Source organism: Chaetodon auriga, chromosome 13 (assembly GCF_051107435.1).
Source record: "Chaetodon auriga isolate fChaAug3 chromosome 13, fChaAug3.hap1, whole genome shotgun sequence".
In the NCBI taxonomy this organism is placed as follows: Eukaryota; Metazoa; Chordata; class Actinopteri; order Chaetodontiformes; family Chaetodontidae; genus Chaetodon; species Chaetodon auriga.
Window position 1 is genome coordinate 9,740,705 of NC_135086.1, and position 26,536 is coordinate 9,767,240.

The 26,536-nt window shown below is 43.9% G+C and overlaps 1 protein-coding gene across 2 annotated transcripts in view; it reads left to right on the plus strand.

Annotated features, from left to right (window-relative positions):
• The first annotated feature begins 2,319 nt into the window (after positions 1 to 2,319).
• The window catches only part of LOC143330547 (E3 ubiquitin-protein ligase SH3RF3-like), an 87,029-nt gene continuing 62,812 nt past the window's right edge, over positions 2,320 to 26,536 (plus strand). For both annotated transcript variants that reach the window (XM_076747211.1, XM_076747212.1), the window contains exon 1: positions 2,320 to 3,023. In XM_076747211.1, coding sequence (XP_076603326.1) covers positions 2,610 to 3,023 — 414 coding nt within the window. In that variant the 5' untranslated portion in view covers positions 2,320 to 2,609. The remainder of the gene's footprint in view (positions 3,024 to 26,536) is intronic.

Consider the following 26,536-nt stretch of genomic DNA (forward strand, 5'->3'; position numbering starts at 1 on the left):
TGAGGGGATTTTCACCCAATAATCATTTTTGTTCGCTTCTCCCTGTAGTTCCCCTTCTAATTCTGAATCATTGGCTGTGGAGAATTGTATTAAGCAGATGAAACGCACTGGGCATGAGACATGAGTGGCTATGATAAAGAGAGCGAGAGACACCATGAGTTTGGGCTTGTTGCCAGCAGTTGTGGGCCGCTGCGCTAGTGAGGCGTACAAAATCAGGGCTTGACAACAACAACAACACACGTTTTTAGTGGCTGAATTACTGTAGCATCGCAATGTTCTGCAGCCATGGGGACACAAACAGACCGAGGTCTCTGTAGATTAAATGCAAGGGGAGCTTCGTCTCACCGCTGAGCTGAAAAAGAGCAAAAAGTATCCAAGTTTCCCCATTATTGGTGCAAAAGACTCGACCTTGACTTGATTCTAGAAGGGTTTCTTTCTCCCAGTTATGCTAGAGCTCTTTCTCTGTCAACATCCTGTTTTCTTTGGATTTTGGGGCCTACTTTGACCTCTTATTTTGCATTTCTATCCACTACACAGTATTCAGTTTGTGCTGCTTTGATTTGATTTGTGTAAACGTGGAGCACATATGACTGTGCACAAGCAGTAAGTAATGAACACATAAGTCTATATTCAGGTCAGTCACAGGCCAAATTTCATTATGTTAATTGTGCTTGAAGTATGCCCTCTCTGAACCATCATTCAGTCTCAAAACGTGTGTGTGTGTGTGTGTGTGTGTGTGTGTCTGTCTGTCTGTCTGTCTGTCTGTGTGTGTGTCTGTGTGTGTTAATAGCACAATATTGTCATTATAAAATAACAAGACCTTTGAAATACTGTGACTTATGACCTTTGTTGTGAGATGAATTACAGCGCACAACATTTTTAGTATCTGACTAATCGATGTAAATTCAATGGGTTGCACACACACACACACACACACACACGCACACACACACACGCACACACAAACACACACACCCTCTTTCTCATTGTGTGCCAAAGCAGTCCACCCTCTGCTTTTCGTCGTGGGTGGTAAATAGTAGGCCCACCCCTCATCCAGGAAGGCGTCACTGTGTGACACATATACACACACACACACCACACACACACACACACACACACCACACAGGGACAAACATACACACACTGTTGGCTCAATCACTCCCTACCCCTCTAGGGCTGTATGTGAGAGAAGAGCAGGTCTGAACAGGTGGACAGGCAAAGCAAGCCTGCAGTCACGGCTGAGAAACAACACACACGCACACATGCACGCACACACACACACGTATACTTCCTCGTCCTGTGTTGTGTCCATCATGCAGCACGTGACAGCATTTATCTTCAAGGTGTAACTCAGTGGAAATGCTGCTGGTTGTTACCTTTACCTCAAGGCTGTTAATATTGCATGTGAGTTACAACATGCTGTGCACAGTTTATGCAGCCCCCACTGGAAATACTGAGGAATTATCCAGTAATACTCCTCTGACATGCTGTGCCTGATCATACTTTGTCATGGTATATTTTGTTTTACATGGTTTCACATGACTATAATAATCCCATATAAATCCCTCAGGTGCAAGCATAGGATCATTGTTGTTTTTTAATATGACTATATTGTCTCAGGTTGTTAAAAATTAGCTGATAACTTTTTGGAGATATCAGTTGTGCAAACAAGCGAAAAGCAAGAAAAATCAGCTGATGATCAGCCACGAGGCGTCGCCAGAAACCAATTTTTCCAAATTGGCCCGTTTGTCAGCTGGATGTAGTTAATGAGGTAATGAAAGTGATGTCTTCGCCCGTCATGTGTGCGAAACCACATAAACTGACAGCAAGTCAGTTAAACTTTGATTTGCTGTTTGGTCTGCAGGCTACACCTAAAACAAACGGCCTGAAATCTGTTCCGAAGCTCTGCCCAAAAACAGCACAAACATTTAGGTTCCGTCTTGCTCCAACTTGGGTGAAAACACCGCACATCACATCGGAGGGGTTTGTGAATCGAACCTGAACGCACCGGCTGGCAGACTGCATTAGCTTGTCTTTGTGAGCAGGTGAGGTGACGGCAAGGCTTTCAACAGCCTCTCAGGCTTGTTAGAAAGGTGTGACACCAGCCGGCGGAGGTGTGAGGACGCAGAAGCCTGACTGGTAATAACTGGAGCTGGAGGAGCCGCGTGTCCCTGGTGGCTGAGGGGTCTCTCTCTCTCTCTCTCTCTCTCTCTCTCTCTCTCTCTCTCTCTCTCTCTCTCTCTCGCTCGCTCGCGCTCTCTTCCTCCCGGTCTGGATCAATTTGTCTCTGTGCGCGAGCGCGCGCCGCAATTCTGATCGGCGCGCGGATGATGGTGGTGATGAGAACGTGACCTCACTGCTTTCTGCACAGCTGCCGGAGAGAGGGGGAGACACACACGGAGAAAGCGAGAAACAGAAACACGTTGCGGGGGACGGAGAGAGGAACGGAACAGCGGAGAGCGTTCGCAACAGCGGGGGAACTGCTCGGCGCGCGGGGACTCGGTCGTGGGGCGTCCGTTGGCTGCCTCCCAGAATGTTCTGTGCCCCCGGTTCATTTATCCGCTACACGAACCAGTCTGCGCGGCGTCCACACGGACACTGAAGCCCAGATGCTCACCCTCTCCGCCGACATGGACGAGTCTTCGTCGCTGCTGGATCTGCTGGAGTGCTCGGTGTGCCTGGAGCGCCTGGACACCACGGCCAAGGTGCTGCCGTGCCAGCACACGTTCTGCCGCCGCTGCCTGGAAAACATTGTCAGCTCCCGGAATGAGCTCCGCTGCCCGGAGTGCCGCATCCTGGTGGACTGCGGGGTGGACGACCTGCCGGCTAACATCCTCCTGGTTCGCCTCCTGGACGGTATCAAGCAGCGGCCCCAGCGAGGGAGCGGAGGAGGAGTGGGAGCAGGCGGCAGGCAGTCCCTGGCCGGGGGCTCGCTGCAGGGGTACGCAGCCGGGATATCCGCTTCTCCCCCGGGCACTGCTATCAGAGAGCTGCCCGTAGCTATCAGGAGCTCTCCTGTTAAGGTTAGTTACTTTCCCACCATCTACAGAGTGTGTCAGTGCTTGTCTGTGTGGAGCTGTGCACAACCAAACTCTGTTTAAATGTTTCCACGTTTTATGAACCCGCGTTTATTCACAAAAACACGCACTTCCGAAGATACGACTTCAAGATTTGGCGAATACTCTGGAGCCCCTTTTCGATTCGGCACACGCAAAACACGATAACAACTTCAAGATTGGCTCCCATCGCAAGCTTCTGCCCAGTACAGCAGCGGAATGCGATGGGAGAAGATTTGGAGGAGCATTGTACGAATGAATTCCCCACTGTTTATCTCTGATGTTTGCTGGAAATGGGGAACAGTGTGTGCAGCGTGCTGCCTGCACAGATATCCAGCTGCTGTATGCTTATATAGATGCAAATGTACAGACTGTGCTCTGAATATTCACGCAGAGAGACTGATTGGAGCATAGATTGCTAACAATGATGAGGAATAAACTTGGTTGCGGACTCCAAGTTATGGAACATGCAAAGAGAGAAATGCATGACTGTGCTTTTGTCATATTTGCTGATGACACCGATATCTATTGACTGATGTATTCTGTTGTCTATTGATTGTCTTGCTGAATTGTCACCAGTTGTTTCTGTGATACTCCCTGATGTGACTTGGGTGTCATAATAAGGGTGTGTTTCCTGTGATGCCACTGAGGTATAATTAAACTGAGGAGCTGAGACAGGCTGTAGACTGAGAGGGTCACCTGTCTGTGATACTGTTCTCCATAAGCACAGTTGCCCACAGGCTGCATCCGTGTGAGGTTTCATAAGCCAGGCTCCTTGGGAGAGGAACGGAGAGCCTTGATTACTTGCTATGCAGTGCATCCATTGCATTATCTCATGGCTGTCATGAGAGATGTGCTGAAGAATGTGGCTGTAATGTGGCAATTGGACAGAAAATGCAATATCTTCAGCACTGTGCTGAAAAAGTTGTTGGCTGTCATTTGGCCTTGGTTGGAATCTAAAATCTTCTGCGCAAGTCTTTAAAGACTTCTAGGAGACACTTCTATCAGAAGAAAAAATAGTCACAATGTACTCGTTTTTCCTTAAAGACCAGATTTCCCGACCCCAAAACTTCATGTTATGGCTTGTTCAGACGGATATGCTGTATTTCTCTAAGCTGAGCTTGTGTTGTGTGCTTACTGATAAACGCAATGGGATTTCTCAGAGTTGGAGAGCATGAGGGTGGTCGCGGGCAGGTGTGTTCATGTTCGGCTTCAGCATCTTTCTCCCTGAGGGTCGTGACGTTCCCTACAAGAGGGATGCAGTGAATTATCAGGCTAACAAAAGTGTTGTCATCGGCTTTCACACCCTCGTACAGTACTCAATACAGCAAGGCTTACCAGGCATCAGCTCACCATTGATTGAAGCAGTGGAGCGCTGTGGTGTGATGAAGTGCCGCAGCACTGGGCAGTCACTCATTCATGGAGATGAACAGGAATCCAAATCCTCAGTGACGTTTCCACTAACACTTAACACTCCATTTCAGTTCACTCAATAAACTTTACCGGTCCCTACAGGCCAATTTTTTTTAATGCCCGGTACATGAGAGGAAAAAAAAAAAAAAAAAAAGACGAACACACAAGATTGAAACGGCAGAAAAGCCACAGTCGTGTGTTGGAGTGCACCTATCACTCACCTTTTTTCTATGTTTAGACAAGCGCTTATCATAACTTCCTTCAGAGCCTCAGGAAAGTCTTGAATTAATTTAGTGTGGCCGATGGTTTAAAATCCAAAGGGACTCACTTCAGAGTGTCATGAATGAGAGAAAAGCAGCTGGTCCTCAGCCTGGAGGAGCTGGAACCAGAAAATGTTTCATTTGTGAGGACATGATGAAAAATTAGAGAAATTTCAGAGGCTGTGTAAAAGAGTGTTAAGCTACCGGAGAGGGAGCGTGTGTGTGCGATGCACAGTCACACACATACACACGAAAACACACAATACACACAGTGTACACTCACCTCTTAGTGGTGGCCAGTCTGTGTTTGTTTTAGGACCCCATGGGGAGAGCACTCCACTGTGGATGGAGCCTTTATTGCCAGTGAACACACACATGCACACACACGCACACACACGCACACACACACACACACACACCTATAACCCATTACCCTCTGCAATCCCCTGCAGTCACTTTGCCCAAGTCTCCTCCAGGCTCTCTTGGGACCACGGCTTGGTGATGAAAGTGTGAATTAATCTCCTCTAACAGTTGTGTGTGTGTGTGTGTGTCTGTGTGTGTGTGTGTGTGTGTGTGTGCGTGTGTGCGTGTGCGTGTGTGCGTGTGTGTGCATTTGGATGTGCACACAAAGAGCAGGGGTCTTGCAAAGGGAGTTAAATCTGTCTTTGAATGACACTCTAATGCAGTACCACCACACACACGCAGTAATTGAAGGAGTCGCACGGGTCAAACAGAGCACTCTTCATCAGGTACTAAGGGTTGAAGATGAGGATGAATGTGTTGCTATGGAAATAGAAGAAGAGGCAGACATGCTGAGTCAGCAGCAAGACCAGCTTTTTCCCTCGCCGTTTGTGCTCTTTGAGCCGCTGTTACTGACTTTGCGCTTTGACCGGTAAGAGTTTATCAAGGCTGATCATTTCTTTTCCTCCGGCCTCTGTGTGAAATGAACTTCTCAGAAACACGCAATTTGCCAACAGAAGGAAAAAATAAAACACCCACCTAGAACAATGTTAACACAGATAATTAGCTCGTATTTATCGTAGGAATGTTTCCCCGTACCTATTTAGTGTGCTGAAGCAGGTGCTGGCTCAAGCGTTCAAATGTTTAGTCACTTGGTTTTCGCTCTTTTACCCCAGAGGAGAAATGTCGAGCCTGTTAGCAGTTGATGACTGTGGCAACCCCTTAACTAGTCCCTCAGTTGCAGTGTTGTGCATCAGCTGTTGGAGAGATGACTCGCCGCTTGTTCCCCCGTTCACAGACAGCAGCGTGTGGACACACACTGTATGCAAACAGAGGAGGTGTTTTAACAACGTAACAGTGTCATGTAAACTGAATAATGGGACTGTAATACATTCGTGTGACAATTTGTGGGTTCTTTTTCCAAAAAAAAGACAAGATGCTCATCAGGAACCAGTCTCAGTTTAGTCTGTCAACCAAATGTTGCTGCTTCAATGAGACTCAGTCATGGCAAGGGTTGGGTGCTGTTTTTTTCGGTGTTTTACTCTCTTTAACAAGAAGAAGTGTCAGTTAGTTTGTTCTTGTTGTTATTGTCACTGGTGGTTTCATACTGAGGTTTCGGACATGCTAAAAACACGGCTGAGTGTTGCTAACGCTTGTAAAAATGCTAAGCTAACGGTAACCAAGATATTGAAGACAGTTATCTCCAACAACAGCTCATCCAGCTACGTAATTAATTACCTCAAGTCGATGAAGTCGTCGATGCCTCACTTAAAGACCAGCTTTTTTCCCCTGCCGTTTGACAGATTAGTGCTCTGTGGTACAGGAGAGCGAATCTCAAATTCCAGACAATACACTGGTAAATTTTTCCACTACCATCAAGGTTTTCCCTCTTTAGTAACATCACCACAGTGGATACTACACACCTCCTGGAGCTACAGGGACCGTTCTTGTTACCACAGCCAAGGAGGTTCGGTTCTTAGTCTGTTGATCTGTTTGTTTGTTCGTTAGCTGGATATCCCAAAATCTGTCATTATCAATTACATTTGGTGGAAAGTTCGTCGAGGGTCCACATATACAGTTATTAGTTGCAAAAGTATTTCTTAGTGTTGTCAGACGAAGCATTTTTAAGCATGTTCTCTGTTTTCTTGTTAAGTTCTACACCAGTTTGAAAGGCAGAAATCAATCCGGTGATTCAGTCAACAGATTTTACAAACATTTTTTCATTACTGAAGCAACAAATGTGAAGAATTATTCAGCCCCGTGGAGATATGGACGCACTCAGTGTTTGCTAGTTTGTGAATTTGTGTCTGTGCTTACTGGAAGAAGTTTTGGCCATATGTCATCCTGCGCTTTTCCTGCCAAATCATGGCTTGGACACATGGAACACATACAGAGCCATACATTTGTGGAATGACTTTGTGCTGTTAACGGTCTCAGTTTTTCCACAGCACAGCATGCGTCAGCGCTTATTTTGCAGTGATGTTTTGGGATAAATATCCTGCACTTAGGGACTCAACTAAGTGTAGAATAACTGAACCTCCAGAGAAAAGAGAAGCTATCTGACAGCTTAATATCAGCACAACGTGCAGCCAACTTGCAAAGCGTTTACTGAGCCCTTTGCATTGATCAGCCTTGATGTGATCATGAAGGTTTTAGTTGGCAGAAAGGTGAAAAGCTTGAAAACAGACCGCGTATACCTGAGGCATTAAAATTTGATTAAATCCCTACCTAGCAACGACACTGGCAGATGACTCTCACTGATTCATTAATTTTTCCGGCCTTGGCTGGTGGGCCTTGGCAGGTGTATGTCCTCTTGGAGTTATTGTGCTTTAAGAGTGGGGGCCTTCTGAATGTGGTCTGTCTTTCACACTAAGTGACTAACCCAGGTTCCTGTTTGGTGTTCATAAAGCTGTTTTTTCTTCTTTTCCTATTTGTCTATTCGCCCATCTGCCGAGGATAGGTTTTTACAAGAGACCGGGAGGGGATTCATTTCGTGCTGTGCCGAAAGCATTAAACATCTCACAGCGTATTTTGATCATTTTAATGTTCAAACAGGAACAAGAATCCAATATGCTCCCCAGGATTATGTTCCTGGCAGGTACAGATGACTGTGAGGGGACACCGGAGCTCTGACAATGAAAATGTCACATGAAAATCAATTCATGTTAGACACACAGTGTTGCGCTGCTCGATGATCAAATCAACCCATCTGAAGCATATCGGTCGTATCAGAGGGCGATGATGCGATGGGCATCAAAAAATGCTCCGATCAACAAAAAACATCGCCTCAGCTGCCAGAGAGCCCGTCGCCGTTTGCTGTTTGCGCTCGGCCTGTCCAGCTCCCATCAAAGCAGCGTCTCTTAACGGTCCCATCCCTTGATCTTCTCCCTCACCTGTATTTACCTGGGGTTGCCACAGTGACGCCTGCGGTTACCACAGCAACGCACCGCAACAACGACGCCACCTTCTTTCATCTCTGGAGTGAGACATTGCTCGTTGCTTTGCCCTGTCATTCCCATGTGTGTGACTGTGTGTGCATGAGTGCGTGTGTGAGTGTGTAAGAGGATTAGGTGGGGGTTCCAAAAAGGAAATAGTCTGTTACCAATCCCTGTAATGATCCTTTAAACCTGTGTCTTTTGTGTTCTATTGTACACACATGCGCGTGCACGCTCACACACACACACACACACACACACACACACACACACACAAGGCCTACCCTTAACCTAAAGTTAACTCAACCCAAAAAACCAAGTCTTTTAAGAACAGTGACCCTTTGAGGAAGAACCATTGACCAAAATATCCTCACTTTCCAATCTGGTCCTCACAAACATAGAAATACAAAAGCACACAGGCACCCTCTCACTACATTTCCTGCTCTGCAGCTCCATTCATAGTTAATCTTGATGTCTCCCTCACCTTTACAATAACACAGTGTGAGAAAGCCTCATTTTTCTGTTTATTCTCCCACACAAACACACACACACAGACATGTATTCACATTCGTTACTGTTAGAAACTGACGATCTCTGCAGTAAACAACAGGCTCTCAGTCATTACCTCCACATTACCCCCTCACTTCATGAATACTGAACGAAGGTTTGACACTGTATGAGCACACACACACTCAACCAGACAGACACACACAATTCATCTTCCCAAACCTGAATATCTCTCTGGACACATTTCTTTCTCTTTGCTTGTGTGTGTGGAACTGGAACAGGGTTTTGGGACAGACCTTCAAAGGCCCGTTTGAGGGTTCAGGCTTGGTTTTAAGGGTTGGGTCAGAATAAGGTTTAGGTTAGGGTTAGGGTTATTGTTAGACAGTTAGTGGTGATGGTTAAGGTTAGAGGGGCTGAGGAATGCATCATCAATGAGTGTCCTCACAAGGATAGAAGTATGTGTGTGTGTGTGTATGTGTGTGAATGATCTCTCTCTGCCTTCTCCACCTTTCTCAACCCAGATTGTTCAGCGAACACACTTGCACACAAACATCTTTTATCCTCAGTCTCTCTTTACTAATTCTTTGTCATCTTCCGCTTGCTTTTCCTCTGATGTCCGTGTGAAGAGAACTTAATTAATTTCAGTGTTACCACATAATGAAGCCTCCCTCCACACACACAGGCGCACATACGCACACACACACACATACGCACACACGCACGCACGCACACACACACACACACACACAGTCGCTGCCATTTAAGGAGTAGTTAAAACTATATGACTGCGCTCTGTGCCTCCTGGGATCTCTTGGGAATTATGCTGTTTTGTTCTTTGTGTGTGTGTGTGTTTGTGTGTTTGCATGGGTTTGCACAAATGCGTGTAAGTCAACATATAGCATGCATTCGTCTGTTTCCATGCTTGTGTGTTTGTTTACCAGTTATATTTTTTCCCTCGTAAACACGAGGCACAATTGGATTTTGAATGGTTTGCAATGAGGCTGCCCACAGCCAGTATTCAACATTTTGTTGTTTAAACCGTTTTCATGCCAGAAATTGCCGTGCCAGTGTTTCTTGCAGAATTTCACTCTTGTCCGCCAGGAAAAGCCTGTGAAACTGCGTTTATTTCTTGCCCTCCTTTGAAATACAGGGTGGTACTAAAAATACTGAATAAACAGGGATAATGAAATCAAACTTTCAGTAGATTCACTGGCAGCTACTGTTTCAAGCAGTAAACAGAGGATGACAAGGTTAAACAGCTGGGCCAAATATAATTACCAGTAAAAGGTCCTCTGCTTCTTTTTCTCATTTAAAGACTGGTAACATCAGCTTGTGGTAAACCTGTAAATGATAGAATTTGAACATATCATGAAACATCAAATGACTTGCTTGTGTCCACGTTGGTCTTGAATCACAGTCAAAGAGCTTTGGCTATCGTGCTGGTACTAATATAATGTGAAGAACCAGGACGGACAAAATGAGTGAACCTCCTCCACTTTGCTTTAACTGGATCAATCCCGTCCACTCATGCTGTCATCTGACCAGCTAGCACAGTATGTGCCCAGTATGTACATAAGATGCCTTAAGTGTTTGTGTCCACGTTGAATCTGGGTGATGTCCTCTCACATCAGCGTCAGCCTTGGCCCTGCTATCGTCCTGCTCATGCAGATATGGAGATGGGAGGAGGGGGGGTCAGATGTTGCATTGATGGATGGAGGCAGGATGGCAGTTCAGCGCAGCTTATAGCTCAGGTGATGGTGTAATGAGATGGTGCGTGTTGTTTAGTTTTGGGGGGGTGGATGCATAATGGGCGTTAAAGCCTAAACAAGCTTTGGAGCTTGACTGCCATTCCCACGGGTGCACGGGTGGAATCCCATCAATCCCATCCCCCAGTCGCACAAACACACACATCCGCACACACACACATTAGGTTAAGGGTTAACCCCCTCACTCCTGGTCCTATTGTTACTATGGAGATGAGGGTGAGATGTCACTGGCCACTGGTCAAGCTAATACATTTCAGACAGGGGAAGGGTGGCATATTTTAAGGCTGAGATGAAAACATGGCACCATGAACAATAACTGGACAGCGAATGTCTAATGCATCACATTTTAGATGTTTAAAGTCCAAAAAATGTATTTTTGTTAAGAAATCAGAATATATATCATCGAAATTGTAACTACAACTGACCATGTCTTTACTGGGAATTTGAGTGGGCACTAATAAATATACATAAAACATTGATTTAGCAGCTTTTGAAATAACAAAAATGAAAAGTCAGAGGGATCAGTGCTAACGTTAGCAGCTAGGCTAACCAGCTTCCACTTTCTGGTGACATACAAACAGCACAAACAAGCTGACATGGCTGTGGTGGCCGCATCAAACCGGCTACTTTAAGTTTAGATATTGAATTAGTAGTGATAAGCATATGTCCGCAGTTAAGACCGGGGATAATGTTAAGACAGCACAGTCAGCTAATCGTCGGGCTGATGAAGAGCTTCCGCTATTTCTCGTCAACATGTCCTCCTCAAGGAAACGTTGAGTAGGCGGGGGTACTGTTGCCACAGCTCAACAATCAACAAACTCAAGAGAAAAAAATTCTGGCATTCTAGTCTTTGCCGTAGTTACGAAAAGATTTATCGACGCAAAGGGCAACACAGGGGAATTGAGTAATGTGAAGCAGCTAGCGTTAGCATCAACCGTATGAGCGTCACCACATTAGAGAGTGTGCTCACTGTAAGCACCTGCCAGTCTAATCTAACTCCAGAGGTTTTATGCTTCTGCCTTTTATGTCTGTGTATTATATATTCATTTGAATCTGTAGATATCACGACTACTCAGGTCTATAAATAATTAATAGTAATTGGACACACAAAAGAAATCCCCCATATGTTTAATGGACTGTCCCTTCCCCTTTTAATGTCTGCTGTTTGCTGCCTTGTAGAGTCTGTCTGTCCATCCATCACCTGCAAATCTGAAGTGACAAGAAACTGATTTTTTTCTTTCTCTAGGAGCCCTTGAACATAGGATGGATTGTCAGTAACAATAACTCAACAGTGATAATTGTGTTTATCAAACTTCATGTCACACACTGTGATCATGAGGTTATTGCCACAGATGAGGTGCAACCATTATTAGCTTCAGGTTACCAGTGTTACCATCTAAAATGAATGTTAAGCAAGCAGTCTTTTATAGAGCAGAGAAAGCAAAGAAGCGTGGCGTGTTGTGTAAAGCAACAACTTCATAATTAGTGCTCCATCTAGAACGCTGTCCAATGTGGGTGGGCGTTTACGTGCTACTTCCTGGTGGGAAAGTCACAGCTTCTGTGCTGGCATCACATTACACGGTTTCTGATTAATGAAACCGGCAACCTTCAGACCAAACCCGAGTTACCTCCTGCTGCCAGCTGGGACCGTCCAAGTGTAAAATTGCCCCAAGCAGCTTCTACAATGTAGGAAAAGTGTTAGGAGTCATAGTTTGTGACTCCAGGTAGTTTTACTTTGGTGTTTGGATTCTGACTGACTCGAGCTGACTCCTCCAGCAGCATGTGACATAATGTGTGTGTCTGTTGTAATAACAGATGAGGTTCCACTGGTGATGTGCTTGAAGAAGTGGAACGCTTCTCTCGGGGTAAGAGATTCATGGAAACACACTGCGGTTTCTCCAGGTGTCAGACGGCGCAGGTGTGTGTGTCTGCCTGTGCGTTAATACATTTAGGTTCCTTCCTGTCTTGTTGCAAAAATGACTCCTCCATCCCCCCGCCTCCTCCTCCCCCTGCTCAGCTTTCTCTGTAATGGAGAGATGTTGAAATTCACCCACCACCCACTTTAGATTTGGCAGGAAACAGAGTCTTGGCTGGAGTAGAGAAGAGAGATCAGTGTACATACACACACACACTCACAGATACACGCACACACATCTGAAGAGAATTTGGAAACATGGCAGCAAATACAGGTCCTCCTCTTCATCGACCTGCTGTTCATTCTCACAGCTCTCAACTTCAATTCATCACCAGCAGTGTTTATGGATCTTTGTGAAATCATTCTTTTCCCCTCTTTTTTACTTTGCCCATAGGACCGGTTGAACTTTCTGAGTTAGTTCAGTCCCTTCTAAAGGAGTTTTTTCTCTCTCGACTTAACAATAAGATGCTCTCTGGAATGTGTTAACTAGACTTTGCAGCAGTTTGAATGTTTTGGACTGAGCTACGTTCATAAAATATTACTATAAATAAATGAAACCCCAAAATAAAGCAAGTATTGAGTCATTGAAGCTAAATCTTGAAAGCATTAACAGAGTAGGCTAGTTTTGAATCATGTAATAAATTACATTTTCTAATAGTCTAGCTGTTAAAATATGATGCCAACACAAAAATGCCAAGCATATATAACATCTGTAACAGGGTAAGTACAGCAAACTGCTTTTAGGTCACCATAAATTCATTATTTAAGGGAGCATGAGCATTAAAGGAATATTATTGCAGTACTAGTGGACGACCATATGGCCACAATAAACTCACTAATGAGCGTTATGCATAACAAATTGTGACTACAGGGATATTGTTGCGGTATCGTAATTACAATGTTTTCTTCCCGCCGAGGATAATTGTGATATTCTTCCGAATGTGTGCTGCATGCATATGAATTTTTGGGGGTCAGATTAGAACATTTCAGGTTATTTCGGGACACACTCTGATCCACACTGCTCATGGCTGCAGTACAACTGTGATCAGCTTTCCACTCTGACGTCTGTGTCCAAACATCCACTCCTGGCTGTGTGTGTGTGTGTGTGTGTGTGTGTGTGTGTGTGTGTACATGTGTTTAATATGCACGTCAGTGTGGTGTTTGCTGGTTGTTTTTATGTGTACTTAGAAACGATAGGAGTTTTGTTTCGTGTCATATAAATCAGAACGTGCATGTGTGTGCTGTTTGGCTGTTTTTAAGCAGAATTTCTCAACCTTTTATAGTCCTGGACTTGAGGTTGGGGATTGAGGGCGGTGTGTGTGTGTGTGTGTGTGTGTTTAAGGGGTGTGTAGCCTGTCATGCTCATATGTTAGAAGGGAAGGGAGTGTGCAGGGAAAGTTGGAAGGAAAACGCAAAAAGCCGAGTGGCAGTTATGTAGTGAATTTTTGGCTTGGGGTCTGGTGTGTGTATAAGTGTGTGTGTCTGTGTATATAAGAGGGATCTGGCAGTTTTCTCCGTCCAGGACAGGGATTATGTAAGCAGAGAAAAGTGAGGTCAAATACCACCCTCCATCCGGCTGCGTTCTGTTTAGACTGGGAACAATGGTAACACTGGTTCAATCAGAACCCTCTGCTCTTAAATGCAGCAGCGCTCGATGTTTTTACATGCTGTAAATCGACTCTTTGTGGATGTGTGGATGTTTGTGCTTGTAGTAGTGAAGGTTTCCTGACATCCTGTCCTACAGATAATACATTTTGTAGGATTTCTCTGAAGGTTCAAGAGGTAACTTTTACAAAAAATCTTTAAGTGATGTAGGGTCATTTGTATAAAGTGCACTGTAAAGGCTGGTGCAGGCTGCCAGTGTCCTTGGCGATGGTCTTGTTTGTTTACAGTAATTGCAATCTAAAATCACACCAAATGTGGTAATGATTTGTAGGTGTTACGCTGCATGACACAAAATTACAGTAGTTAGAGATAACTGGTCGCCAATTTGAGCCGCAGAGACACAAGTCAGAACTAATACACAGCAGTACACAAAGACAGCGTGTTTCTCTTGAAGAGCAAATCCACACGTGCCGTGTAAACATCCACGGCGTCTCTGTAGTCCAGTGAATTTATTTCAGGGCCATTCATGTTCAGAGGCAGCTTGGCGCACTTCCTCGTGGAGCCCGTAAGTGCTTCATGTTCCAGTATGCGAGAGAGTCAATGTGTAAGCGTCTCAATGGGAAACTGAAAAGAAGCCCTGTGTGTTTACCTGGCTGTTCCTGTAGGACGCTTATCACATCCACCTGCTGATGACACTTCATCGTCAACAACACCACGTGCAGGCAGTACGTGCACCAGTGCCAAGCTGAAGCAGCTACATTTAACACTGCTGGCTGCTGGTGACTCCGTTTTCATCAAGCTGAACGTCTAATGTCACCCAGTGTGGACTCAGATATAACAAAGACTGTTTACGTTCATTATTGTAAACTAACCTTTGGTGAGCTTATATTCTAATGCTCATATCAAGCTGTGTTGTTCAGTGAATTATTCCAAGCAATTTCTAATTAAAAGGTTTTTTGTTTTATATATGTGATTATCTGCTGTAGCACGTAAGAGCTAAACACAGCGGGTTGCATTCACATCAAGCATTTTGCATTGTAAGTATGCCATGTTGTGTAATTCATCAATATACATCAATATCATTTATAGTTTAAGCATTTGTCATTTAAACTTGGTAAAAAACAGCACCTGCAGGCATTCTGGACATTAGAAGTGTGCTGCCGCATGACTAATATCAACAGTTTGTTCTTTTAAAGTTCAGTTTGTGACTTTTCGTGGGTGGAAAAAATGTCCGAACCTGACGACAGACTGTGTTTGGGTAAACACAGAATTTACATCCTAAATGGGACTCGCCTCACTTTGTTGTTTAGTCATTTAACCTGAGAAAATGTTATCACTTTTCTCTCCGCGCTACATTTAATTAAATTAATGCCAGTAACTAATTTAAAGTTTGCATAAAGTCTACTGATGGAAATGAAACGCACACTTAAAGAAGTCGTTCAGGAGCTTCTGTCTGATAGTCTTTGCTTTAAGGGGCTTTTTTCGCGTGCAGTCACGCTCAGGTTGGTCTAAAATGACCAAACCACAGAAAATAACTGTCCTTGTGTTGAGGAGGGTTCACCTGTTAATGTGAATGTGTGGGTATTTGGGAACGTGTGTGTAGGTGGCTCAATCCTCTATCCTGCGTGAGTCATGTGCTCTGTGTTGTTGTGCGAGCGTGTGCACGTTGGTAAACTTCAGGTCCATCATCTCCACTCCACACCTCATTTCCAGAGAGACAGATAGAGATGTCACAGTTATTATTCTGTCGTAAATCCCAGCTGCATTCAATCTCACGCGCTCCATCATCTATCTTTCTGCTCTTTTTCTTCTTTTGTCTCACAGCTGACAACAACAATGGCATACTGCTCTCAGGGCTTTCCTTATCAATATCCTCAATATACTGTTTGTTATATATAGAGAGAATATCATATATATAAACGACACCATACCGGCGCAAAACGATGATATCTATGACACATGGTGACATCTGTGTAACCAGAGAGGAAAGCATGACAATGAAAAAGTATCTGAACACTGCACTTTCACTTTTCACATTTTCCAAAATACTATTAATGAGGCATTGCAGCAATTTAGTGCACTTCCATTAAGTTGATGGACTTGTGAGAGAGAATAATAAAAAAAAAAAAGAATGGTTGCAATAGAAGCATTAGAGGCAGAGCTTTCCAAACGAGATGCAAGTACAAGTCAAACCCCCAAAACACTGGAACCTGCATTTCATGTCAGTACAAAACATTGCAAATGATGTCAAATCTATCATCGATTGATTAATCAAAATCTGTGGAACACCTAACAATAGATGGTGTTTGAGCAGCGCAGCCGGTGTATTGATAATGTGTCATTTTTTTTAACTGGCACAAACGCTGGCAGTCTTCAGAGCAGAAGTTGGTATCGCTCCCTGAATACTAAAGCCCTCCACATCTTGCTCTGCCGCTGTGCATCACTGTCATCTCTTTCATGTTTCATTTTCTGCTTTCTCTGCTCCCTCTCTTTCTTTACTCTCATCTCTGTCTTTGACTGATGTTTGTCAGCTCAGAGAGAGACTTCTAGGGAATGAATGCAGCCACTTCTCTGCTCAGCTCTCCATTCATTCTCTTCATCTGTTCTCAGACAGCTGGCCGAGGTCCAGGCTCATCTCAGGCTTCCTTCGCCCGGTCCTGCCAGCTCTATTAAAACACCATAGGTCATCATGTTGTTGTCTGGCACAAGCTGCATATCGCTGCCTCATAGTATGCCCAATATGTCTTTTTGTTAAAACTGGGAAAAGCAGCCTTGCAGCTTGACCATCATGTGTTTTTTTAAGGCCATGGAAGGGTGTTTTGGTGTGAGACCATCATTCTAACTCATGACTCATATTGTTCTCATTTTTGTTATTTTGCTGTTTCGCTCCACGATCTCGCTCTCTCGCATGGAAAATGTGTTTTTCCGTCATCCCCCTCTGCCTGTGCACAGTTTGTCATGTGGTTTGACACAGTCTTGCGGTTTGTTAATGCAGCTTCCAGAGAAATTAGTGCTTTGTTGGCATCTCTTGCTCATGCAAATATTGCAGAATTGCGTTCAGGTAAAAACCAGTTTGCATATAAACCAAAGTGATTTTTTTTTTTGTGATTATTCTTTGTTATGTAATGGCATTTCCTATCATTATAACCTGCTGTGGTGTCTTTTTTTCATGTGATACTCTAGACAAGCAAAGGTTATCTGTGACTGATAAGAAGAATCAATTAGTATCAAATCCCTATACAGGCACAGATAAAAGGCAGACATTGAAGATCAGCAACTGTGTGTGTGTGTGTGTGTGTGTGTGTGTGTGTGTGTGTGTGCGTGCATCTATACCTATCTCAGTCACATTGCTGAAAAAGGACCACAATGGATCCTCTTCCTTTTTTTAACATCTGCATGACTTTGTTGTCGTACAGGTTGGAAATATTTCTTTCATCTCATACAGTGGCAATAATAGCAATACTTACACCTCCAATTTCCAGTCTTATAGCTTTGTAGGAAGGAATCTTGGGCTGTAGGCTTTTCAGATAAATGTGCAATTATCCAAAATCTTCATCTGTTCGAAAGAGGAAATTAAGGGGTTTAAAAAGCAAACTGAAATTGCTGCTTTTACACAGTAATCAATCAACAGTGTGTGCATTGTTCCTCTTCCACAGGTTTCTTTCAGACAAACTGTTGTGTGCTGAGATAGATTGGCTCCCATTAAAGTTTAGCAGATGCTGCTAATATTGGCTCTTTTTGAAGCGGCTAAAGATTTTTATGTAATCATATCCTGCCTTATCAGTCAGACGCACAAAGAGCTGCAAAAGAGGCAGAAATAAAAAGTAAGAACGGAAAAACACCTTTGATAACATAAAACTGTCACTCTGAAGAAATGACTGATAGAAAATATAGCAGCTTCAGCTTTTAGAGAACCATTTTGTTCTCCACAGTAGCTTCCACCATAAATTTCATTTGTTACAGACCAACCTGAGCTGTAGTGTGCTGTCATGGCCTACTTCCACCATCATGCCATCACGTCCCAGAACTGTTTGTCTCAAGCAATCAAGACTAAAACTAGGCTAAAACTGAGTGCAGCGTTGAACAGAAATTTTTATGTGGATCATCATAGTCCTTTTTTTTTCCCCGTCTTCAAAGACGCTGGCAATGGTTGTGATGGCAGCATTAATCAACTGGGTGGAAATGTGCTGGAGAGCCACAGGAGATACTGGCACTGTAGTAAAACTGGGACAGTGTCAGACCCTGCAGCCATGGCTTTCCCTTTTCCTCTCTGAAAACACATTCTTTCATACATTAACCCCATTTCTCCCTTCATCAACACACTCCGCCTTCCCATCTCAACCTCCTTAACACGTCCTCTTTCTCTTTTGCACTCCCCCTTCCCAGTATCCCACCTCGGTTCACTTCCATTGTGCTTCTTGGTCGTGACGAGAAAGATAAGTGTGTTGTATAATTACAGTATATTAACACATTCCCTAGGAATCAATTAAAAATCAACGCCATTGCCATGATAGGAAGGAAACTGACATTGGACAGTAGTTGCTTAGAAAACATTGAAACCAAGCTACTAGCTGGATGATTTTACACCAGGAGATACCAAAAACATATAAATAAATATGCAAAAATCAAATACAAAACTAAATATATGCACACAGTGAACTCTTAACACTATTCCAAAATATTTGGTCAGAGCCACCTGACATGTCTGCATCCTGAACCCGGCATTACGTGTTGCAAGTTTGATGTGAGGAAAAGAACTTTTTGGCCAGCCAGCCACAGTCGTCGCGTTTGTGATTATGCAAATAATCGTCTTTGTATTTTTTAGAAGGCTGACACACTGAAAAAATGGGGTTATGTCTTCACCTGTGACTGTTCAGTGTTCTGGTGACTCATACAACAAAGTAGCAGCGGAAGCACCCACCTGAAACATGCAATTGTACAGACAAATTGTATAGTTTTATCACAGGTTTATTATTATAATTTGCAAGGAAGGCAAGAGTTTAGATCAGCGTGTGATGCTTTCCAGCGATTGTCACAAACAACAGCTTCAAGGCTTTCCCTTCCGCTGCGGCTCCTTTGATTAAACCGTGCAGCACCAGACTGTTGAAAAATAGCTACACAAACTTCTGTGTTCTTGGGCAAATCAAAGTGGTTGGTTATAGCTCAGTGTTCGACAACGTCTGCCACTTTATGCAACAAAAATCATCAGAACCGTTGGAATCACTCAGTATACTCCGTTTCTGTCTTTTCATCCAGCACCATCGGGTTATTGAAGCAAAGTCTGACAAGGGTAGTGCCTGAAGCATCACGTGCATAACAGCAAGAATTACTTGATTTCATTATCATTTTAGGGGCAATTCAGTTTATGCAACCATGCAAATGCATAAAGAGACTATTGTTTTGTTCCCATTTTGGCTGTACTGACATAATAATGCATCCAGAGTCAGTCGTCTACGGTCAGATCTAACATAATTGAAGTCATCATTGGAGTTAACAGATAGTATCATAAACACCTCTTCACAAATTTGTCCATAACTGATGCAATTAAGTTAAATCTGTTAAATCTACACTCTGAAACGCCCAAAGACCCAACTCTTCTATAAGTAATTAGCACCACATAAGGAGCCTAGCTTGCGGTCACGTGAGCCGTCATGCGAAAACCCGGTCAAGCCAGCCGCTGCTTGGATTTTCATGGGTGTCAACTTGCGCCGTTACAGTACCGGTGCTTGGGGCGACCACAAAGGATGAAAGACTCGCAGTTATTTGAAAGAAAGTGAAGCACTGGAGCCTGTATGTATCATGTTATTTGATACAATGTGAAGCAATGGGGCTGAATATATTGTTCAGTTATTTGTTTGGCACAAAGTCCTTTGCAATAGAAATATTTGCGCTGTTCTATATATTTCCTCTTGCAACACTGCACTTCCCAAGAGAAGCTCCTCTCTGCTCTCCATTACCAGTCAGTCAGTACAGCGTGGTGGGAGAGCGCTGCTTTGACAGGAGCTGAGGACAGCCCATGTGGCTGTTACCATAATTACCAAACAGCAGCCCCTAACATGCACACTGAGAGCATGTGACAGTGCCGCCCTGTTTTTATCACCCCGCGCACGTGCAGCCGCGAAGATACCAAAAGCAGTCCGACATCACCGCCGTGCCCCTTTGGTTTTCAAAATTAGCTTCCTGAGATGTCACAGCTTCTTACCAAAAAGGCAGCGCCGCATGAGCAAACTTTTGAAAGCAGACGTGTGTTTCAGCTGTATTACCACACCATAACTTTGACAGAAATAAACCCAGATGTGACCCTTGCTGAATTGGCAGTAATGCACTGTTTTGCTTTGAAACCGTGGCCCCTGTGATGCTGCAAGCGCCTGCAAAAGCATGAAATAGTGTTTGTTAGCGCTGCTATGCCCACACAAACGTCTTGCCAGAAAATCTGCATTTTTCTGCCTTTTCCAAACACCCTTAATAGATATTCTCAGCATGCACTTTGAAGGGTGACTACTGGGACAAAGAAAAATGACAATATTTTAGGGGGATTTAACAATAGCACCAGTCTCGGATTCTCGCAACTCTCACTGTGTTTGCATGTCTTTGTGAAGCTGGCAAGTTTTTAGTGTCTCGCAGTCACAGGAAGAGATGCTGCGTTGTCTCTCCAAGGCTTTTTTTTTTTTTTTTATTTTCAGTACACAAGGTTTTACTGTGGTGGTCTAAATTTGAGTTGTGATGCAGCACAGCATCAAACTTTAAAGTACGTATGGGAAATATTCTTACCGCCCACAGTGGCCTGTAGCTTTAACAGCCTCACTGCTACTCATAAAACATACCAGCAATTAGCCAGTGGCCCATACTGATGCCCCATCCTGAGTGGAAGCTGTAAATGGACCGTATGGTGTCGATGTAGTACTTGTGACTGCGTTCCAAACGGCGCTGCCACACCAGGTGTTTTGCCTTGGACAGCTGATGGGCGGCACCTGCTGTGACATCACTTGCTGGGAGTTCAGAAGTGCAACATGCTTGAAAGTTTCACCCATTAGAGGAAAGTCCAGCAGCCATTTTGTTGCCATTTATAATTCAGTGCAGTCCCGCAGGAGTTGAGGCACACTTCAGGATGACAGCTAGGAGGAAACTAAATTAAAATATACCCTATAAGTGATAAAACAAACAAGGGTAAACACTGTACAATAGCAGCTCTCCTCTTCAATTGACTAATGTCCTCTCTCCAGTTCGGCTGTTCCCTCGTTGTTTTATTTCCTCTTTGTTCTCTGCACTCTTTTCTCTCCCTCTGGTTTTGAGTGACACTACAGTGCTCCTTTATATCTGCTGAATTCAGCTGCTGCAGCTTTAGATGCGCGCACACACACACGCGCACACACACACACACACACACACACGCTCTTACACTTTTTAAGACATAAAACAATGTCAGCAGGAAGGCTTCTCCCAGCCGCCTGTTCTTCTGTGTATTGTATGATCTTGGCTGTATTAAAGGAAAACCTCTGCAGTCACACCTATTCAGTCACGCTCTTGCTCCTTCTTCTATCGCCACCAGAAAATTGAATTTCTACCGCTGTTGTTCCATGTGATGTCCCCGTCCCAGATAAGTCACTCATGTCCCTCGGTGCATGCATACACACACACACACACACACACACTTATGCGCACGCATACACACAGTTGTACCCAGCTGATGTGGGCTCTTTAAGGCCAACGCTATTGTTTTGCTGACAGTTGCTAATAATGTAGCTGGTATTTCTTCTGGTATTTAACGTCTTCCAGATTGTCTGTTTCCTTGCCAGAAGCTAGCAGTAGTACACTTACAAATACATTTGCACACAAATTTGAACAAATTTTAAGTTAAGGTCTTCCCACGCAAACCAGCTGGGAGACAGATAGTAATAAAAAATAACGTCTTTGCTGACCTTTTTAGTCATTTACCAAGCAAAAATGCCAAACATTCACTTTTTCCAGCTTCTTTTTCATGTAAAATTGACTTACAGACAAAATAAATAAATTCAGAACATCATTTTGAGCTCTCGGGAATTGTGCACAGTTTATATCAAGGTGGATCCATTCACCATTAACTAGTTGCTTATTAGCATGCACATTAGTAGCATATTGGCTCTTCATCAGTCATTATAAAGCACTTATTAATGCCTTGTTCTGGGGGTTATGGTGTTAAGGTTATGCTATCAAGATCATAATTGATGCACAACAACTTCTTTACTGACAAGTAGGAGGTTTTTGAGGGAAAACTATTATTAAGGACTTTATAATGACTAATAAAGAGCCAATATGCTACTAATATGCATGCTAATAAGTCACTAGTTAATGGTGCAAAGTGTTAATTGTTTCAGTTATTTTTCAAGTAAAACTTCTCTGGTTCCAACTTGCTTCATGACAGTAAATTTTAAGGACTGTTAGTAAAATAAAATGTGCCATTTGAATGTCACCTTGGGCTATGGGAAATGATAATCATCATTTTTCACTACTCTCTGACATTTGATCACTAAAACAATTAATCGAGAAGATAATTGAGAGTATTGCAGCCCTAATCGATACATTCATCGATAATAGCTGTTAGTCGGGGTCCCAGTTCTGTTGTGTGTGATCAATCTGCATCGCATCCGTCGGAGTTGAATGAATGACTTCCTACCCTGCTTAAACCAGCCGAATTGTGAATGATGTCTGTAGTACAGCTCGACTCCGCTGTGCCTCCAGCATTGAGCCGTGCCACTACATAAAGTTCTTACATAATCTTGACGAGGAGCGTGTGAAAAAATGTGTCACCGGCCGTCAAGTTCCTCAAAGAGAATACAATACTGAATACATCAGCAGCCGGGATGAACGTGTGATGGTGACAGCATGAAGGAGGCAGATTACTGGACGTAACACTACCGGCCCTTTTGTGCAGATGAAGACTATCAGGACACGCATTTGGTCTGCGTTGTTAAATCAGTCACAGAAAATAAGACACATTGAAGTAAGTGTCGTCCATCATGACTGAAGCAGGGCTTTACTCCTTCTAGAGTTGAAATCCTGAAGTGTCCCATAACTGCCACCGTGCATCTGTATTTTAGACATCTCATGGGTTAGCGTTTCCCTCTTTCTTCATAGTTTTTTCCATATGGTGGAGGCAGTAATCAGTTTGACTGTGTGTAAGTATAGTTCTGCATATTCTTACTATGATAAAGCAAAGAATTTCTGCTGACTGACATTCCTATTCGCAGACAGGCTACATTCCCAGCCACAAGCTGAGCATGCTCTCAGAAACCACACACTCACCCTCTCTCTCTCTCTCACACACACACGCATTCAGAAGACAATGGTTTATGTCGAACAGGAAGATACGTGGCATTCACACACACTCACACACACACCGGGGCTGATTGAGCAGTCTGTAACAACAGATGGCTCTGAACCCTGCAGATGTTTGTGTGTTGCTGTCGTCAATCGTGAATAAAGATCTCTTGTTTTTCATAATTGAATCTTATGACTGGCTTGTGGCTCATGAGGCACACACACACACACACATGTACACACACATGCAGATTAGCATTGTTTTGGTTTTCTAATAGTGTCTTTTTTTTTTTTTGCCTCGGCACTCACCGACTGACACTGATCCATTAGCCGCTGGTGGTCCGTAAGCGGACAGGTGGGCTAGTCTGGTATCCCACTGGTGGTCTACAGACATCTGTGTGTGTGTGTGTGTGTGTGTGTGTGTGTGTGTGTGTGTGTGTGTGAGAGAGAGAGAGAGAGAGAGAGAGAGAGAGAGAGAGAGAGAGAGAGAGAGACATTTGGAGCCAGTCTGTGCTCACAGGGCTGAGGCTTCCCTGTATGTGGTATCAGAGCTGCCCATGTGTGTGTGCATGTGTGTGTGTGTGTGTGTGTGTGTGTGTGTGTGTGTGTGTGTGTGTGTGCGTGTGTGTGTGTCTCCTTGGCCCCGACTGTTTGACCTGCCATCTGAGTGAGGTATTTCACAGCACAGTACCAGAAAGCGCACGGTGAAATACAATGAACTGAACCAATTTAATGTCAGATAATGATGAACTCCTCTATTGATCCCTGTGGGGAGCTTTGGAGTTTTCTGAAGGTCAGGCAGTGAACAGCCCCCTGGGATTTACTGTCCTGCTCCAGGCCACTTCAGCAGGCAGGACACCATTGTTTGTGTTTGAACCCAGTCACTCTACGGCACAGAGGAATAAGCCATGGCAGGCTTTGGCTACACAGGCAGTGAAAATAATTACTGGTTTTGGTCTTTTTCATTGGATTCAGTGACAAGAAGAAAACTGATCTCACCAAACTTTTACTTGATTTTTCCCTCTTTTTTCTTTTTTTTCTTTTTTGTTTTTTTCAATTAAATATCATTTAATCTGTATATTGAAGGGCCGCAACCAAGGATTCTTTTTGTTATCGATTAATCTGCCAGTTATTTTCCAGAGAAAAGCAGCAAAGCATCATATATGACAAACTGGAATTAAAAATGGCTGAAATGTTTCATCGAGAAAGGTCGGACATATGCTTGTGCTGATACACCTCTGTTATATTAAACTAATCCATTTCAACCCATTAAAATTCTATTACCAGTAATTCCACTAAAATTGTTGCCAGTGAAGTAAAACCGGGTTCAGTTCAGTATAATCTGATTCATTCGACTTTAATTCACTGCCATCTATTCCTACTCGCTCCACTAGTCTTATCTGTCTAGTATAATCCAGTTCTGTATAATCCACTAATTCAGTATAATCAGTTTTAGAACCACATGATTCAGTTCAGTTTAATATAATCCCATTTCACTCCAGTATAATCTGGTTCAGACCAGCTCGGTTCACATAGTGAGGATGTGAATGTGTTCTCGGTCCCAGCGGGACGCAGAGCCTCTCAGTCTCTCTCTGTTTCTCTGCGTGAATGAGCTTATGATTGACCCGCTAAGTAGACAGATGGAGGAAGGTGTGTGTGTGTCTGCATGTGTCCGTCTGCACCAGCAGTCGCTTCCCCTGCCTTTGTGTTTTTGGCCAGACTATTCTGACACATGAACACACGTACAGTTTTCCTAGCTACTGTGTCCGGCCGCAGTCAGTCAGTCACAGACGCCCTGCGCACGTGTGCGTGTACGGTAAATATACAGCGTGCTGTACGATGTGCGTGCGTGAGAGAAAGAATAAAAAGTAATCCTTGTTGGCTGAGTGCACCTCAGACTGACTGAACCACAATTATGGCTACAATCTACTCTCCGTGCTGTATTTTTGGCAGCATGCGTGTGAGGCCCTAAAGTTAAACTCTGCAAAGTTTGTGTTTCAGTCTGTTTGTCAAGGAAAAGGTTGTGGTTGCTCCAGAGAGACAGACAGGGATGGAAAGAGAGAGAGAAACACAAGAGACGGAGGAAGGTGGAGATACTGAAGGTTTGGTTCAATGACCTGAACTCCCCTCTCTCTCTCCTCTCTCACTCTGGGGCCTTGCAGCTGCTCTCAGCTGTCTTGTGGTAATGATGTCAACAAGCAGCTGCAGCCCAGCGATGACACTGACAACCCACCCGTCCCTGACAGAAACACACACACTGTACCGACTCCCTCACATGAACTAGTGTCTACCTGTTCTGCCAGTTTTTTTAACTGTATTGCAGGTCAGTTTTGGCTGAAGCCGGTAGTATTATTCGGACTTCTGACACCGCAGCTTCGCATCTCGTTCTAATTTCCTTGATGCTAACGGGATATGCACCATCTCGCTATAAAAGATGGAGCCCATAGATAGTTACTGTTTTTGAGTCTTATATTGATAGTTGAGGGTTAAAAAAAATCATACAGCAGCTGCTTGTTTTCAGAGTAAACATGTAACAAAAAAAAATCCTGTGCTAACTTCAACCACTTCCTGAACACTCCGAGAGATGCAAGCGACCACAAAGTGATGCAAAGTGACCTCTTGTTGAGAAACAGAAGGCACAAAACGACTACAGAAAGACACAAACGATGCAGCTTTCAATCTGTGGGTCTTGTTACGGCCACAAGAAGCGAATTGGCTCAACCTTGTGATGTGAACATAAGGAGAACGGCGTACCTGAGGGTTACTTTGTCATGCATGGAATCTGCTTTAGCAAACAAAGAACTAAAAAAAAAAAAAGGAGGCCACGCGGTCATCACCACAACCAGGAGCATCTGCGAGAGAAGAAAGAGGAAAAGAGGGGGAGGAAAAACACAATTCTGCTGAAAAGCATGTTGACAACTGTCAGGCCACACAAACTGAACCTTTGGGCTTAACAAGTCGCTTAATGGTGCCGCAACTGCAGAAAAGTTTTTGCAACCCCCCCCCACGAGTAAGACCAAGCCATCCCGACACATGCAGGGGGTTTTACGGGTGGCTCATGCTTTCATGCATTGTTTTCTCCACCTTTGCATGATTATTATGTGTGGATTTGCTGTCAGGTTCTCAATGAAGTGTTGGCTACTATCACCGCACATTCACGGTGTCAGTAATTCAGATAGTGCTCTTACACACAGAGTAAAAATGCAAGAGTGGAAAGAAGTACTCACTCACTCATTTGGCTGTTAGTGGGCCATATGATGTTATTTACCATGATGGGGTTTTTTTTGGCAAGAATAGGGCGCACTGTAACCTTCAGGCTAGC